At 38.2% G+C, this 16369-nt stretch overlaps 1 protein-coding gene across 1 annotated transcript in view; it reads right to left on the bottom strand.

Annotated features, from left to right (window-relative positions):
* The window catches only part of LOC136256997 (mucin-22-like), a 59535-nt gene extending 43960 nt beyond the window's left edge, over window positions 1–15575 (bottom strand). The window contains exons 1-3 of the mRNA XM_066050090.1: window positions 15457–15575; window positions 12584–12937; window positions 9845–10222 (exon numbers count right to left, since the gene is read on the bottom strand). Of these exons, the coding sequence (XP_065906162.1) occupies window positions 9845–10222; window positions 12584–12937; window positions 15457–15508 (784 nt within the window). The 5' untranslated portion in view covers window positions 15509–15575. The remainder of the gene's footprint in view (window positions 1–9844; window positions 10223–12583; window positions 12938–15456) is intronic.
* Window positions 15576–16369: the final 794 nt, after the last annotated feature.

Below are 16369 nucleotides of genomic sequence, written 5' to 3'. Positions count from 1 at the left end.
ATTTGTTGCAGTTGAATTCTCTACAAGGTGGTTTGTTTGAGGCTGAACTCTCTACATGGCGGTTTCTTTGTAGCTGAACTCACTACAGAGTGATTTGTTTGCAGCTGAACTCTCTACATGATTGTTTCTTTGTAACTGAACACTCTACAAGGTGATTTCTTCTAGCTGATCTTTCTACAGGGTGAATTGTTTGTAGCTGAACTATCTACAAGGTAACTTCTTCTAACTGATCTCTCTACAGGGTGATTTGTTTGTAACTGAACTTTCTACATGATGGTTTCTTTGTAGCTGAACTCTCTACAAGGTGACTTCTTCTAGCTGATCCCTCTACAGGGGGATTTATTTGTAGCTGAACTCTCTACAAGTGATTTATTTGCAGCTGAACTCTTTATGTGGTGGTTTCTTTGTACCTGAACTCTCTACAAGGTGACCTCTTCTAGCTGATCTCTCTACAGGGTGATTTGTTTCTAGCTGAACTCTCTACAGGTGATTTTTTGCAGCTAAACACTCTACATGGTGGCTTCTTTGTAGCTGAACTCTGTACATGATGGTTTCTTTGTAGCTGAACTCTTTACAAGGTGACTTCTTCTAGCTGATCTTTCTACCGGGTGATTTGTTTGCAGCTGAACTCTCTACATGGTGGTTTCTTTGTTGCTGAACTCTCTACAAGGTGAATTTTTTTACCTGATCTCTCTACAGGGTAATTTGTTAGTAACTGAACTCTGTACAAGGTGCGTTTTTGTGGGTGATCTCACTGCAGGTTGATTTGTTTGTAGCTTAACTCACTAAAGGGTGATTTGCTTGTAGCTGAACTCCTTGCACTGTGTCTAGTTTCTAGCTGATCTCTCTACAGGGTGATTTGTGTGTAACTGATCTCTCTACAAGTTCATTTGTGTGTAGCTGATCTCTCTGCAGGTTGATTAATTTGTTGCCGATCTCTCTACAGTGTAATTTGTTTGTAGCTGAACTGTCTATAAGGTGATTTGTTTGTAGCTGATCTCTCTGCAGGTTGATTTGTTATAGCTGAACTCTCTACAGGCTGATTTACTTGTAGCTGAACTCCTTACATTGTGTCTAGTTTCTAGCTGATCTCTCTACAGGTTGATTTGTTTGTAGACGATCTCTCTACAGGGTAATTTGTTTGTAGCTGAACTCTCTATAAGGTGATTTGTTTGCAGCTGAACTCTCTACATGGTGGTTTCTTTGTTGCTGAACTCTCTACAGGGTGTTTTGCTTGTAACTGAACTCTCTGCGGGGTGATTTGTTTCTAGCTTATCTCTCTACAGGTTGATTTGTGTGTAACTGATCTCTCTACAAGCTGATTTGTTTGTAGCTGATCTCTCTGCAGGTTGATTTGTTTGTAGCTGATCTCTCTACAAGTTGATTTGTTTGTTGCTGATCACTCTAAAAGTTGATTTGTTTGTAGCTGAACTCTCTGCAAAGTGTTTTGTTTGTAGCTGACCTCTCTTCAGGGTGATTTGTTTCTCTCTACAGGGTGATTTTTTGTAGCTGACCGCTCTTCAGGGTGATTTGTTTCTAGCTGATTGCTCTACAGGTTGATTTGTTTGTAGATGAACTCTCTACTTGCTTGTAGCTGAACTCCTTACATTGTGTCTAGTTTGTAGCTGATCTCTCTACAGGGTGATTTGTTTGTAGCTGATCTCTATACAAGTTGATTTGTGTGTAGCTGATCTCTCTGCAGGGTGATTTGTTTGTAGCCGATCTCTCTACAAGGTAATTTGTTTGTAGCTGAACTGTCTATAAGGTGATTTGTTTGTAGCTGATCTCTCTGCAAGTTGATTTGTTATAGCTGAACTCTCTACAGGCTGATTTACTTGTAGCTGAACTCCTTATATTGTGTCTAGTTTCTAGCTGATCTCTCTACAGGTTGATTTGTTTGTAGACGATCTCTCTACAGGGTAATTTGTTTGTAGCTGAACTCTCTATAAGGTGATTTGTTTGTAGCTGAACTCTCTACATGGTGGTTTCTTTGTTGCTGAACTCTCTACAGGGTGTTTTGCTTGTAACTGAACTCTCTGCGGGGTGATTTGTTTCTAGCTTATCTCTCTACAGGGTGATTTGTTTGTAGCTGATCTCTATACAAGTTGATTTGTGTGTAGCTGATCTCTCTGCAGGGTGATTTGTTTGTAGCCGATCTCTCTACAAGGTAATTTGTTTGTAGCTGAACTATCTATAAGGTGATTTGTTTGTAGCTGATCTCTCTGCAGATTGATTTGTTTTAGCTGAACTCTCTACAGGGTGATTTGTTTCTAGCTTATCTCTCTACAGGTTGATTTGTGTGTAACAGATCTCTCTACAAGTTGATTTGTTTGTAGCTGATCTCTCTGCAGGTTGATTTGTTTCTAGATGATCTCTCTACAGGTTGATTTGTTTGTTGCTGATCGCTCTAAAGGTTGATTTGCTTGTAGCTGAACTCTCTGCAAAGTGTTTTGTTTGTAGTTGATCTCTCTACAAGATGATTTTTTGTAGCTGACCTCTCTTCAGGGTGATTTGTTTCTAGCTGATATCTCTATAGGATAATTTTTTGTAGCTGACCCCTCTTCAGGGTGATTTGTTTCTAGCTGATCGCTCTACAGGTTGGTTTGTTTGTAGCTGAACTCTCTACAGGGTGATTTGCTTGTAGCTGAACTCCTTACATTGTGTCTAGTTTCTAGCTGATCTCTCTACAGGGTGATTTGTTTGTAGCTGATCTCTCTACAAGTTGATTTGTGTGTAACTGATCTGTCTGCAGGTTGATTTGTTTTAGCTGAACTCTCTACAGGGTGATTTGCTTGTAGCTGAACTCCTTACATTGTGTCTAGTTTCTAGCTGATCTCTCTACAGGGTAATTTGTTTGTAGCTGAACTCTCTATAAGGTGATTTGTTTGTAGCTGATCTCTCTGCAGGTTGATTTGTTTTAGCTGAACTCTCTACAGGGTGATTGCTTGTAGCTGAACTCCTTACATTGTATCTAGTTTCTAGCTGATGTCTCTACAGGGTGATTTTTTTATAGCTGATCTCTCTACAAGTTGATTTGTGTGTAGCTGATCTCTCTGCAGGTTGATTTGTTTGTAGCCGATCTCTCTACAGGGTAATCTGTTTGTAGCTGAACTCTCTATAAGGTGATTTGTTTGTAGCTGATCTCTCTGCAGATTGATTTGTTTTAGCTGAACTCTCTACAGGGTGATTGCTTGTAGCTGAACTCCTTACATTGTGTCTAGTTTCTAGTTGATGTCTCTACAGGGTGATTTTTTTGTAGCTGAACTCTCTACAGGGTGATTTGTTTCTAGCGAATCTCTCTACAGGTAGATTTGTGTTGATTTGTTCATTGCTGATCGCTCTAAAGGTTGATTTGTTGTAGCTGAACACTCTGCAAAGTGTTTTATTTGTAGCTGATCTCTCTACAGGGTAATTTGTTTGTAGCTGAACTCTCTCCACAGTGACTTGTGTGTAGCTGAATTCTGTGTAGCTGAATTCTCTAGAGAGTGACTTAATTGTAGCTGAATTCTCTACAGGGTGCATGACTTGTTTATAGCTGAACTTTCTTCAGTGTGACTTGTAATGTTCTGAATCTCTATAGTGATATATTTGCTTAACTCTCCACATGGTGACTTGCTTCTTGCTGAACTGTCTATAAAATTAACTGTTTGCAGCTGAACTCCCTACAGAATAACTTGTGATGTAATAAAATTCTATAATGGAGTAAATAAATTAGCCGAATGCTCTATTAGGGTGACTGTTCTATTAGAGTATCTCGATCTCGCATTTGCTACACGGAGTTGGCTTTAGAATCATAACTCAGTGGTTTGTATTCCGATTCTTCTGTACTACTGCAAGGACTTTCTATGAAGATTATTCCAGCTATACACCGATTTTCAGCTCATTGCTCTAAGCGGTTTGCCTAGTAGGCGTGAAAACTAATACTTTTTTATTCATAAAAATCGATCGCGTAATTGTGACACAGGTTGGATTTTGTGTCATATCTCCATAGTCTTTATCTCGATTCCTTTCAAACCACCAAAAGGCACTCCTACGATGGTTACTCCATCTACATAGCAATTTTCAACTCATTCCATGAAGCGGTTTACCCTGTAGGCGTGACAACAAATCGATCTTGTTTTACGCGAATAATCGGTCATAACTCCTGAACAATTCATCGGATTTGTACCAAATTTGATGCTAGGATTCGCCAATGGACTCCCTTTCTGTGTGCAAATTTCATGGCGATCGGAGTACGCGTTTGCTTGTTATAGCAATTTTTGCAAGTGTGCGAAAAGACGAAGAAAAAAAAAACGAAACTTTGGCAGCTCGTATCTCGGAAATGGCTTGAGCAATTTCCTTCAAATTTGGAATGTAGACGCCCCTGGCTGGCGGGCAACTGTGTAGCAAATTTGGTTCCAATCGGATAAGTGATCACTGAGATACAAAGGTGTGAAAATGACGTTTTCGTTCTTCCTGTCAATATACTCACGGGTGTGGCGAGCCGGCTTCTTGGGCCGCACGACACACTACCGTGTGTCTTGATGATTTACTCCATCTGTACATGTAACTCACAGACATGTATCTGTTAACTTTTAAAAAAATGTTTAAGACAACATTATTATTCTACAACAAAGCTAAAACACAGCAATAAGAAAAACAAATAAATTAGAAAAACAAATAAATTGTTCAGTTACAATGCTTTAGACATAGACGCTCCATCAACTACCCCAATGACCGCCATCTTTCCTGAGAACCCTGAACACAAAGCATATTAACACAAAGGATTGCAAAGGAGCAGTGGCGTAGCTAAGGGTGGGCCTGGATGGGCACGTACCCACCCAAATTTCCCTATGAGTTGTTATTACCAACAAGAGACAAATGGTGCATACCTTAGTAGCGCGATATTTTCGTTGTAAATCAGCAGTTGATATTAAAATAAGTTCAATAATTACATCACGTGATCCATGTAGTTTCATTGTTTTCTATTTAATGCACATCATCACGTGATCCAAAATTTAGGCGGGAAAGAGAGGAACACGAGGAAGCAGGAATCCAGTCTATTTTTTCACATCTGGAGTACTGAACAGCACAGATGTTCTTTTGTTGGCATGGTGAAGTGACCTAAAGTGATAGACAGTAAAGTCGGCTGGAGGAGAATAATTGCAATTGGTGGCTGAATTAAGCCATACGATAATCTCAAGAGTCAGGCTGGAGTGTAAAGAGTTGTGTACAAGTACAGATGAGTCAAAGGAGACCAGACAAGGAGGTGTAATCAGTTAGTTTCAATTTCCAGCTTCTATATTATTCATGCAGTAGCATTAGACTAGTGAAATAAGCAAAGTGGGGTAAAACTAGCACGGCGTGCTTGACAAGCTAGAGAATATTTCCTTTTTTCTCAACTTTAGCAGACCGAAGAAAAGCTTGAGGTGAACAACTGCAATATGAAGGAGCATCAGTATCGACTACACACACATCAAAAATGGCAACAACTTGGGGTTCCCAAACACCACGCACTCTTAATTAGCAATCAAAGTTTCAGAGGTGGAGTCATCAATAGTAGAATCGCAAACAATAGGCTCCTTCTGAACTTGTTTTCTTACCAGAGGACAAATCCTCAATAGCGTCCCAAACTTCATTGTGGTGTGGGAAACTAGTCCACCAATACAGCAATCCAAAGCATGCTCCACACTAAATGTAGCACCACAATCATCACAGTAAGGAGGCAGGCTCAACAGAGGCTTTCTGTACTGCAACACCAGACCATCTCAGAATTCTTGACTAGTTAATTAAAATCTCAAGTGGAATAACAGAGAGCCAAGCAGAATTGCAATCTTTGGCCCTCATTATAGCACGCTGCTGAATCAGAGTAAACAAGCCAATTAAATTATTAAATATAGCAGTAAAGTTTGTTAACATCATTGACTTTATTGTAACTATATAATACTCTGAGAACACTTTTGAAGACTTCTAATAGACTGCACCTAGAATGTTCTAGAACAATCTAAAATTTCCATTTGAAATTATAAACTAGGTAGATTTAACCTATATTAGACCCTTTTGTGATGATTTTGGAGGTGTCTAGTTACTTAGACCCTCTTCATGTTTATTACGTGCATTAACACTGGTAGTGCTGGCAACGCATCGCAACAACAGTTATGGGTGGAGTGATGGCTTGTTTCTACTAATTAATGCTACATCATACAGTACTATAGTACTGTATAGTAGGCACCACAAAGTAGTAGGCATGGCCCAGAAATAACATCACCCATAAACCAGCTTCAATTTTCCCTGACGACAATGAGGCAGTATTGGTTAGGTAAAACTAAGCCCAAACAAGCTTTCAGATCGACCCGAAATGCTTTCAACAAGTTGCTATGAAATTTTAAAATAATATACAAATATATATATATATTCAACGGAATTTTCTACTGACTGACTGACTGCCTGACTGATGCCTTCAGACAAGCGTAACTTGATAATGGCTAAAGCTAGTCTCACGTGGCCAGACCCTTTTTTTCCTGCGGACCGCACACCAAAGGCGCTAAAAAAAAGTTTAGCATGCCTTTGGTGTGCTGTCTGCAGAAAAAAAAAGGGTCTGGCCACGCGAGACTAGGCTAAAGCTAGATACAGGAGTGAATGTTTTCACTGTTCGACATCGCTTCGGCCTAAGAGGTGCCTTTTGGCATACCACAGTACATACAATGCATTCTTCATGGACGTACCAGTGTCCTCCTTTGTGTCCCATTCATCTTTGCTGACAGTGAAAAGTGCTGATTTGGCAGTAGCACGAGATGGCTTCCCTTTGTAATGGAAATTGTCCGTATTTCTCATAGTGGCTATTTTGATTGCAGAGGTGCTTTTCGAACAGTTCTTGATTTGCACTGCTGTGTAGTGGGTTGAACATAGCCAACAATGAAGCGTAATGGATACTTCATTTTTCAGACGATAATTGATATAGCTCAGGCGTGCGGCAGCATTTCAGATGCGGTATGCATGGGTTCACCAGTCATAATTATTTACAACAAAAGTTAACAAACAAGTACACAAAATTTTCAACTAGAGTAGGGACCATAGCACATCGATAAAAGGTACTGAAACAAATTGGAGTAGTCCAGGATATTAAATCACAGTAAAACAATAATAAGTGTTATATTCCTACTGTGCTCGAGATACCATAACAGAAATGCACAGTGGGGACATAACACTTCTTATTGTTTTACTGTGATTTAATATCATGGCCCACTCCAACTTGTTTCAGTACTTTTTATCGATGTACTATGGTCCCTACTTTAGTTTAAAATTCCTTTTTTTTGTGTACTTGTTTCTCAGTTACAAGCTGCTGTCAAGAGTGTTAAGGTGGTACAACAACTATATAAAGGGTCTAAATAAGTTAGACTTCAGACCACATGGGGTCTAAGCAATTTAATGACTCTCAGGCCCTGTAGTAGTGCTTTCATTTTGCTTAGGCGCCACGACACAGGGCCATTGGTTTACTTCTTAGACCCCTCTGGTCTGAAGTCTAACTATTACATAAATTAGAAATTAAATTATGTGCACAGCTGTGAATAGCAGTGGCTCAGTGGTCAAGGATTTGGTTGTTCAGTATGGACATCTCTGGTTCAAACCCTGGGTAAGTTTTCTGACATCTTTTACCCCACAGTGACTGTTCTATTAGAGTACTTCCACCCCGTTATTTTACACTGGTTTGGTTTTTGCTTTGGAACTCTGTAGCCATTACTCTATTGGTTTTCAAACCATCAAAAAGGCGCTAGTACTGCTGCAATATATACACCAAATTTCAAATTATACTCGTAAGCAGTTTACCCTGTAGCTGTGACAAAATTTAGATCAAAGCAAATAAACGTTCATAGCACCATATAGTCAAAACAAATGCAGTACATGAATTCACCTTTATACACTCTTTATCTGTACCAATTTCAAAGTAATCAAAGTACGTATTTACATTTTATAAGAAAAATATTGCAAAGTATGCAAAAGTCTATAGGTTTCTGTAGACCCCATAATATGAAGAAAGAAAAAATCAAAACCTTGGCTGCCCATGACTAGAGTGAAAACAATCAAACTTGCTGTGTACCCTACCCGAGGGCTTACCCCACTTGGCAAACAGCTATAATGTAATTTAAAATGGTGTGCTTTGGAGAAGGGTCTATGGAGCTAGATTGCATGAAAATCGCATTTTCTTCTTTCCTGCTATGTCTATATGCACAGTACTGTATGGCACTCCAGCTTTCTTGGCTGCATGACACACTACCATGTGTCATGATAAACTAATAGAAGTCTATTCTCCTCAAAGTCCATACTCATCAGGATGCATCTACCTATTTTTAGACTAACTACATTACATATGTGACCAAATTTGTAATAAGGTATCTTTTTCACACGCAAAAATTTGGCCAATATTTGAACTTTGACACTTTTAACCTTATTTCCTGAAATTTTCCATATGTGAAGCTACAATATATAAAAAGAAATTTACTTTAGTACAAGGAGTCATCTGCTACAATATTTTATTTGCTAGCATGTTAAATACTTGGAAAGGTATATACCATTCTGCAAATGTGATCAAATACAGTCTACCATCCAGCTATTCAATATATTATGAGTGCTGCATTAGTTCAAGACAAGTGTACTTTAAACATAGTTTGTCTAGAGCAAAATATAAAACCCATGTGTGCCAAATAGTGAGCAAGTGCCATGTTGCATTTGAGTGCTACTGTAGTTAGAAGTAATTAATTAACTACTCAGGCTCTAAACAAATGTAGAGCATTCAGGTTTATCTATAACTTGGATTATAATTTACTTCTATAACCACTCAAGGAAACACTCTAGCCCATGTATGGATTGCTATAATAAAACACTCACTGGGTATTATGCATTTATTGGCATGGTGTGCCCACCTATCCTGAAATGCATACTCCCATAGACATAATAATCCTGGGATAATTGGATTATTACATAACTTGGCAAAATTTGTTCCTGAAATAATAATCTAGTTGAGTTTTTCCTTGAGTAGATACTAGTATGTTATTAAATTCTCATAATCAGACTATGACAGTCAGAAAAGGCATGAGTGTATTTCAAAAATGTGGTGTGATATTCAACTATGCATATCCACACATACAATATGCAATAAAGTAATTGTGCTAAATCTTGACAAAACCAGCCAGAACAAATAATGTAAAACTGTTTAATAGAGTAACAAAGTACACATAGTTACAACACAACAAAGTTGACTCAAGAAACAATATAAACATTGGATACAAAGAGTCAAGTACAAGTTGCAAATCACTATACCAGTCCATTAACAATAATTATAACTAAGTTGGTAAGGGTAGATTGATTATTTTGAGGTATGGTTACTAATTGGATTAGCATACAGGTCGTATTGTATTGGGAAATTCAGCAAGATGTATTGTATGTAGTCTGCCACAAAATTCAGTCATGAATAGGAGTAACAAAAATTCATTCGCTTATTAGTTATTACTGGGAAAACGAAATGTTGGATGTGTGAGACTACTTCACTAGAGTAGATACTGTACAGTACCGCCCAGAGGTAACGATACACTTGTGAGCAGTTGACACTCATGTAGCCAATTTTTGACCCTCAATTTCTTTAGCATGTGTGTGCTAACTAACTCATCACCTATAGCAACAATAGGTGAGTTCCCTCAGGTGGCTGCTCCAGTAACCATGTGCCTTCACACGTGATGTACTCCAGTTGTGCATCATGTCGAGTCGTGGCTTGGATTTGAGCACACATGAGGGATTGTAACATTACCTCTGAGTGGTACTGTACATGCAGACTGCAAATGGCTGTGATGATCTTACTGTTAAAACTCACTTCTACTTGACAAGTAGACTCCAACTCTAACACTCTCTTCCATCATGCTACTATTCCTCATCGTACATGTGTAAACACCTTCACTATTAGTGTTAAGTGATCTACATAAAAACACATTGATGACTCCAATAAAATTACTAATAGTTGCTCCACGAGGCTGTATCACAGGACCATCACATCCTCCTCCTTGAATCATTGTACTGCCAAAAAGTAATCCACCAAGTTCAATGTTATTATTACTAGTAGGTCCCAATCCACTAATACAACGAAATAGCAATCCAGTACCCATCGGACTGATTCTTGAATAATCTTCAATCATGTTGGAAGCAGACACATCACTACTTCCAGTACTTTCTGGACCCCCAATAATGGCAATTCCTGTATATAATACAAAAATGCTACAGGTAGTCTTTTACATGTGCAGAGGCCAAAAAACTTACACAATTAAAGTTCACTATACAATACTACTACTACTGCACCTGTACATCTTCAAAATGTTTGTATAATTGGTACATATTTTTCATGAGTTCCAGCATAAACGGCAATTGAAAAACTGGTATATATACTACCATCACATAATGGTTTCCTTCAATACAGTCAGTCACTGGAAATACAAGGACACTTGAGCGTTAATCAGATGGCTGCAGGTTCAAGACTGCCCAGGTCCAGTCATGGATTTTTTCTCCTTTCTCCACCTTTTCAAACACACTTTATGTAACAGCACTTGTGCTGTAAAGCCTTAATAAATAAATAAATAAACTTGACTATTAGACTTGTCCTTTACCAGCATACTGTAAGTCCTGGCTGATTGTGACATAAAGCATAATAGGTAGTCAAAAGCCTCAAGCATTATCCCAGCATAATAATTTTCATATTAAAATGAGTAATGTGCTTTAAAAAGAAAGCAAACAAAGAACATATTTAATGTACTTTTATTGCATTTCACATTTAAAACACTTCACTTAACATGTCACTTGTTAATAATTTAAAACACATCACCTTCTCTAAACAGTCAGGAAACTAAGATGTACTCTAATAAAACAGTCAGCTATTGAGTATAATTTTGAAAGCATAAATTTAAGCATAAAAGGCTTGGCTTAAGCATAATAAATAGAAATTTGAGCATAACAGACGAGGGCCTACTGCTGTCCCACTTTTATATACAGTGTAGGGTAGCTCAATGGTGTACCATATAAAATAGCGGGAGTAAACTTTGGCAAATAGCCAGCAAAATTGTATTTGACGAAATAAACTTTGGGAAATTCAAGTTCAAAATTAATGTTAGCTACTGTATTAGGATATTAATCTCAGGGGCTACAAGTAGCAATTTGCCAAAGTTTTTACAGTACCTGCCGAAGTTTCCCTCTATGCAGTATGTAGGGGGAGGCATAAAGTATCTGCCATGCACTCTATATGATATAACCATTAACAAATGTGACCCAGTCTGGGAAAACCAGTCTTATCGCGTATTTGGAAGTATTGAGATATGCTGGCTTTAAGTATTTAGTGTGTAGTAGCTCACCAATGGTTGAAGCTATGTGTAACAAATTTTCACACGTTTTACACCAATTCATTACCTTCCAGAGCATCCACTGTGTAAGTAGCCAACAGATAAGCTCCCACCATTTTAGATAATTTTTGAACCATGGTAGACTGTATCAGGCAAGCTTCAAAGGGGAGGGAGATGGGGCCCGGATGGAGGGCAAGAGGCTGATAAAAATGAAGGTGAAGAGATGGGTAAGGCCAAGTTGTGGGCCATTCAGGTCTCAAAACTGGCTAAACTGAAAGGCAATTCACAGCAGAAGTATTTATTCAACACCACGGAGCTGTACATGCAGCCACATACAGCCTGACCAGAGCTATATTAGGGTCCCACACCGCACATACGGATCATCACTGGGCTTGGAAAAAACGGCAGCCAACAAACCAGACCACTCAAGTCCAGCTGATTTTGTTTGTAGTTTATTCATGTAGCTTTGTGTTTTGGGTGAAAAATCAAATCTGCTGACATGGGTAATAAGACCGATTTTCCCAGACTGGGTCACATACAACTGCATCACATAAGATCACGTGATCCACCCAATAATACAAAGTTGTAAACTGACTGTTGTAAGTGGCTAGTACTACTTCTGGATGTGTTTCATGACTGAAATTGGTAAGTTAGCTATTCTGGAGTATTTGGCTATAAATCTGTAGTAGTATGTGACCCAGTCTGGGAAAACCGGTCTTATTACCTATTTTAGAAGTATTGATTTAAGAATTTAGTGTGTAGTAGGTTGAAGCTATGTGTACCAAATTTTCACATGTTTACACCAATTCCTTATCTTCCAGAGCATCCACTGTACAAGTAGCCAACAACTCAGGAAAGAGGCTGTTCAAAAAAATGAAAAGGAAAGCATAGGGATGAGTAAGGCCAAGTTATGGGTCATTCAGGTCTCAAAACTGGCTGAACTGAAAGGAAATTCACAACAGAGGTATTTATTCAACACCACAGAGCTGTACAGCCACATACAGCCATGACCAGAGCTCCATTAAGGTCCCACATTGCACGTACGGATTGCCACTGGGCTTGGCGAAAGCAATCAGCAAAACCAGACCACTCAAGTCTAGCTGATTTTGTTTGTGAAACTAGATTCATGTAGCTTTGTGTTTTGGGTGAAAATCAAATCTGCTGACATGGGTGATAAGACCAGTTTTTCCAGACTGGGTCACAAATTATGTTGTTATGCTGCATTTTACCTGATATACGAAGTGTTAATGGTTCACTGGTATAGTCAACACCACCAATGGTTACAGTACAAGTGATGGTACCAGCATCCTCTGCAAGTAGATTATTACGAGTTACACTTTGTGTTGTCTGACCAGTAGGAAAACATGTTGGATTTCCACTATTATGAGCAGTGTTAGTGTAACATCCTGTAGTGTCCCACTGGTAGTTGGTCGCTGTAGGTGTTGACCCATCACTTGATGTCACCATACATGTCAAAGTTACACTATTCAATATGGGATAGTCAAATGTGTTAGTAGATCCACTAACTGGTGTACCAGCTGGATTACTGACTATGGCGACTGTGTATGTCTGAGCATCTGTATCTGTATATGAATGTAACAGCAAGATACTTTATTGCTACAAAAAGACTATACAATATAATTTAGTACATCATGCAGCAGTATACTTGTAGGTCACATACAATTGGTTGTGCTCACAGTACACGTATACACAAGTGTACTTGTTTTGTAATGCTTTTATAGAAAAAAGGAATTTTTCAAGCCAACTGTGCTAGAAATTTATAACACTGCATAACTTCTGGAGCTTGTGCGTGTCTTATTCAAGTACACAAAGCAAACTCTACAGCTGTCAGCAAAGCTATACATGTACTTGTACATACTGATGCAAATACAGTAACATATATAAGGAAGAATATTCTAGAAGGACATATCAAAGTACTTTATGAAAAACAAGATGCTGTCTGTAACAGAGGTTTAAAAAGAAGGAAAGACGTTGTTCATTATGGTTTGTGGCAGCCCAAAGAAGACATTCTAGAGGTGTAGCCAGACAAAAATCTAATACAGCAAAGATAAATGCGCTGAAGGCTCAACTGAACTTTAGGAAGCAAGCCAGAAAAACTGTCTTGATAAAGATTTGTTGTTGTTTTCTAAAAACAGGAAGCAGTATCTAGTCGGTAAACTGGTTGAGAACCTTACCAAGGTGATATAGTATGTGACAAAGGCCAGTGCAAGAAAGAGCTAGCTATGCACAAGAATCCTTTGTTGATAAGGAGATCAGGCATAAGTGGTGGGATGAAACTGGAATTGAACAGTGGTGTTGTGGTAAAGTCTGGAATAAGGTTTTAGGTATGGAAGAGTAGTATAATATGAAGATTTTTAACTCTAAGCATACATGAAGATTTAGAGGTTGTTTCATAGTTATAATTGTGGTAGCATGCAACAGCAGCTTAATGATGTGCTAAGAGGTGTGAAAAGTGTTATTCGTCATGTTCTGTTTTGTCATGTTTTGCATTATAAAATATCATAACTAAAACAATACTGTTTAAATCAGAGTATATGCTAATAAGTATAAAAATCAGTTTTTTTTTGGTGTTTCGGTGCCATTTTTCCTACAGTATGTAAAATGATTACAACAATGACTGACATTTAAACAGCCATAAAAGTGATATTGACCTGAATTTTACTGCTGCAATACTTTGACATAAATTTAAGGTGTTTGCAATGAAGTTTTAATTTTTGTTGGAAATGGCTGCTGTAATGATCCCATGTAAACCATAATGAAGAGCCATTATAGTTATAGCTACGAAATTATTCTTCTACATGTATATATTATTGCAAATGGGCAGCTGACACTATGTACTCCAAGGTAGTTAGTTATAGCAGAGAAACATGATAGTCTATGTATTATAGAAACCACCATTAACTATAAACTTGTACTGGTATTGCCTATAATTCTGAAATTACTTATACATGGCCAGCAAGGAGGTATAGCCCAGACAAGAAATCCATGGAACATGTAAGCAAAGGCAGTATGGTGAAGCTATTTATGGCCTTTAAGCAACAAGAAGATTTACAAAAGAACTGAAGGAGTTAAAAGTTCTTATATACCTGTATATATTCATAATAGCAGTATACATGTATGGGAACTTGAAGCTTGAACTTTATATGAAGATGACCTCACAGATAATCCATGCACATACAGGATAAAGTATGTATAGAGCTCACTAAGTTTGTATCTTTGCATTAGATACTATGAACTTTAGGGACCAAAACTATGAGTCTATTTCAGAGGTTGTGTTTAGTTTTACTTTTTGAACGAAAACCAGCTTTACAAGGTTTTAGTTACATGTAATGCATTATAGCTATTGCTAGTTTAGTTCTAGTTACGAACTAAACAGAAATTAACCAAAATGTGATTTTAGTTCTATGTGACACACATAGCCATACAAGAAGCCAAAAAGTTCCCTTGCATACTTTCGTCTTCTTGAAAACAGACCATAATGAAAGTATGCAGCCACAAATGAGATTCACAATTACCTTTACCATCATTTTCCGCGAACATTGTACTCCTCCATGCATGTTACAACTTCCCTACCCACTAGCCTCCGTACATATAGCTACAGCTACTGAATATCTTCCGTCATTGTCCATCATAAAGCTAACACAAATTCCCTGGATAGTAGCGCCTATCTATCTTTTCTGAGCACTTGGTTAATAGCTAGTTAGATAGCTACATACTGTATAAATATACGTACTGCATTACTCTGACTCTCTGTAGCTATAGCCGATACCTTCTGGTGAGCTGATCATCCGCGCGCGTATGCAGATCACGAACGCGGTAGCTATACTGAGTTAATTGAGAGACTATGCAGGAGTTAGCCCATACTGAAAGCCATAACAAACAAGGACAACCTAAAGGTCACTCGGGTACTGCATCGCCATGCATACTCTACGACGTAGCCATGATGACGCAGCTACTGCGGATCATCGATAAAACAACACTATCGTGTGATTATTAAATGCGTAGTCCAAACTTGGTCCAAACCCACACCTTAGCTACTGTCTGCATTCGTTGCATATCATATAAACCCGGCGTGACTCACACTGAAAGCTCCACACCACAGCCAAAAGGTCCACTATCCAGTGAAATTTCATCTCTCACTGATCCAAGACTTCGTTCAACAGCTAGCTCTGGCAGTTAATTAGATTTATTGTTTTTTGCTTTCTTAATGTGCCTTAATTAGGAAAGCGATCCAACAGAGCCAGATTTCCTCGTTAATAGATATTTCGCTCTAAAAGAATAGATCTTTCATTTATTTTTTAAAGATAAAGATTTAGAGAATATTCAGTTAGTAGCATAGCCGAGACATAGCATAGTTAGCTCATAGTATTATGGCTATACGTACTATCCACAATTAGCTTTAAATTGTTTTGTTTGTTGTTTTTTTTACTGTAATTTCTCTCCTTTCCACGCCCACCTTAAGGTTTTCCATGTTGTGGTCACGTGTGCCCAAGGACACCATAGTTTTATGTCATACATTATTTTCATTATCACATGTTGCTGTCAGACCTTCAGTGCAGGCCACTGTAAAGCTTTAATAATAATAAATACTTAGGTTTAAAGGAAGAAAATCCATCCCTCCTGGAGGAGACTGAGTGTGGCGCTCGACTAGACATTGGGTGGCCTGCAGTTCGAATCCTGGGGTAGGAGGGATTTTTTTCCTTTCTTTGACCCTTTTCTGTTTCACCTTATTGTTAGCTAGGTCATGTAATCTTTAAGTCTCCAGTTCCAGTGTGTTAGGTTAGGTTAATCCAAAGGCTGCAGCACATGTTGTTGTCAGACCTTCAGTGCAGGCCACTGTAAAGCTTTAATAATAATAATAAAAATTATAATATAAATGGTTCTCTCTCATAAAGATATTTTGAAGTCATGCGGTGTGGATCAGCCACTGACAGACAATAGAAAAATTAAAAATTTATGGTTTGTAGAATGTATAACATGAAGTGGTGTTATTG

Source organism: Dysidea avara, chromosome 5 (genome assembly GCF_963678975.1).
Source record: "Dysidea avara chromosome 5, odDysAvar1.4, whole genome shotgun sequence".
Lineage (NCBI taxonomy): Eukaryota > Metazoa > Porifera > Demospongiae > Dictyoceratida > Dysideidae > Dysidea > Dysidea avara.
The sequence above is the reverse complement of the archived record's forward strand: the minus strand, read 5'-3'. Positions and strand labels throughout refer to the sequence as shown.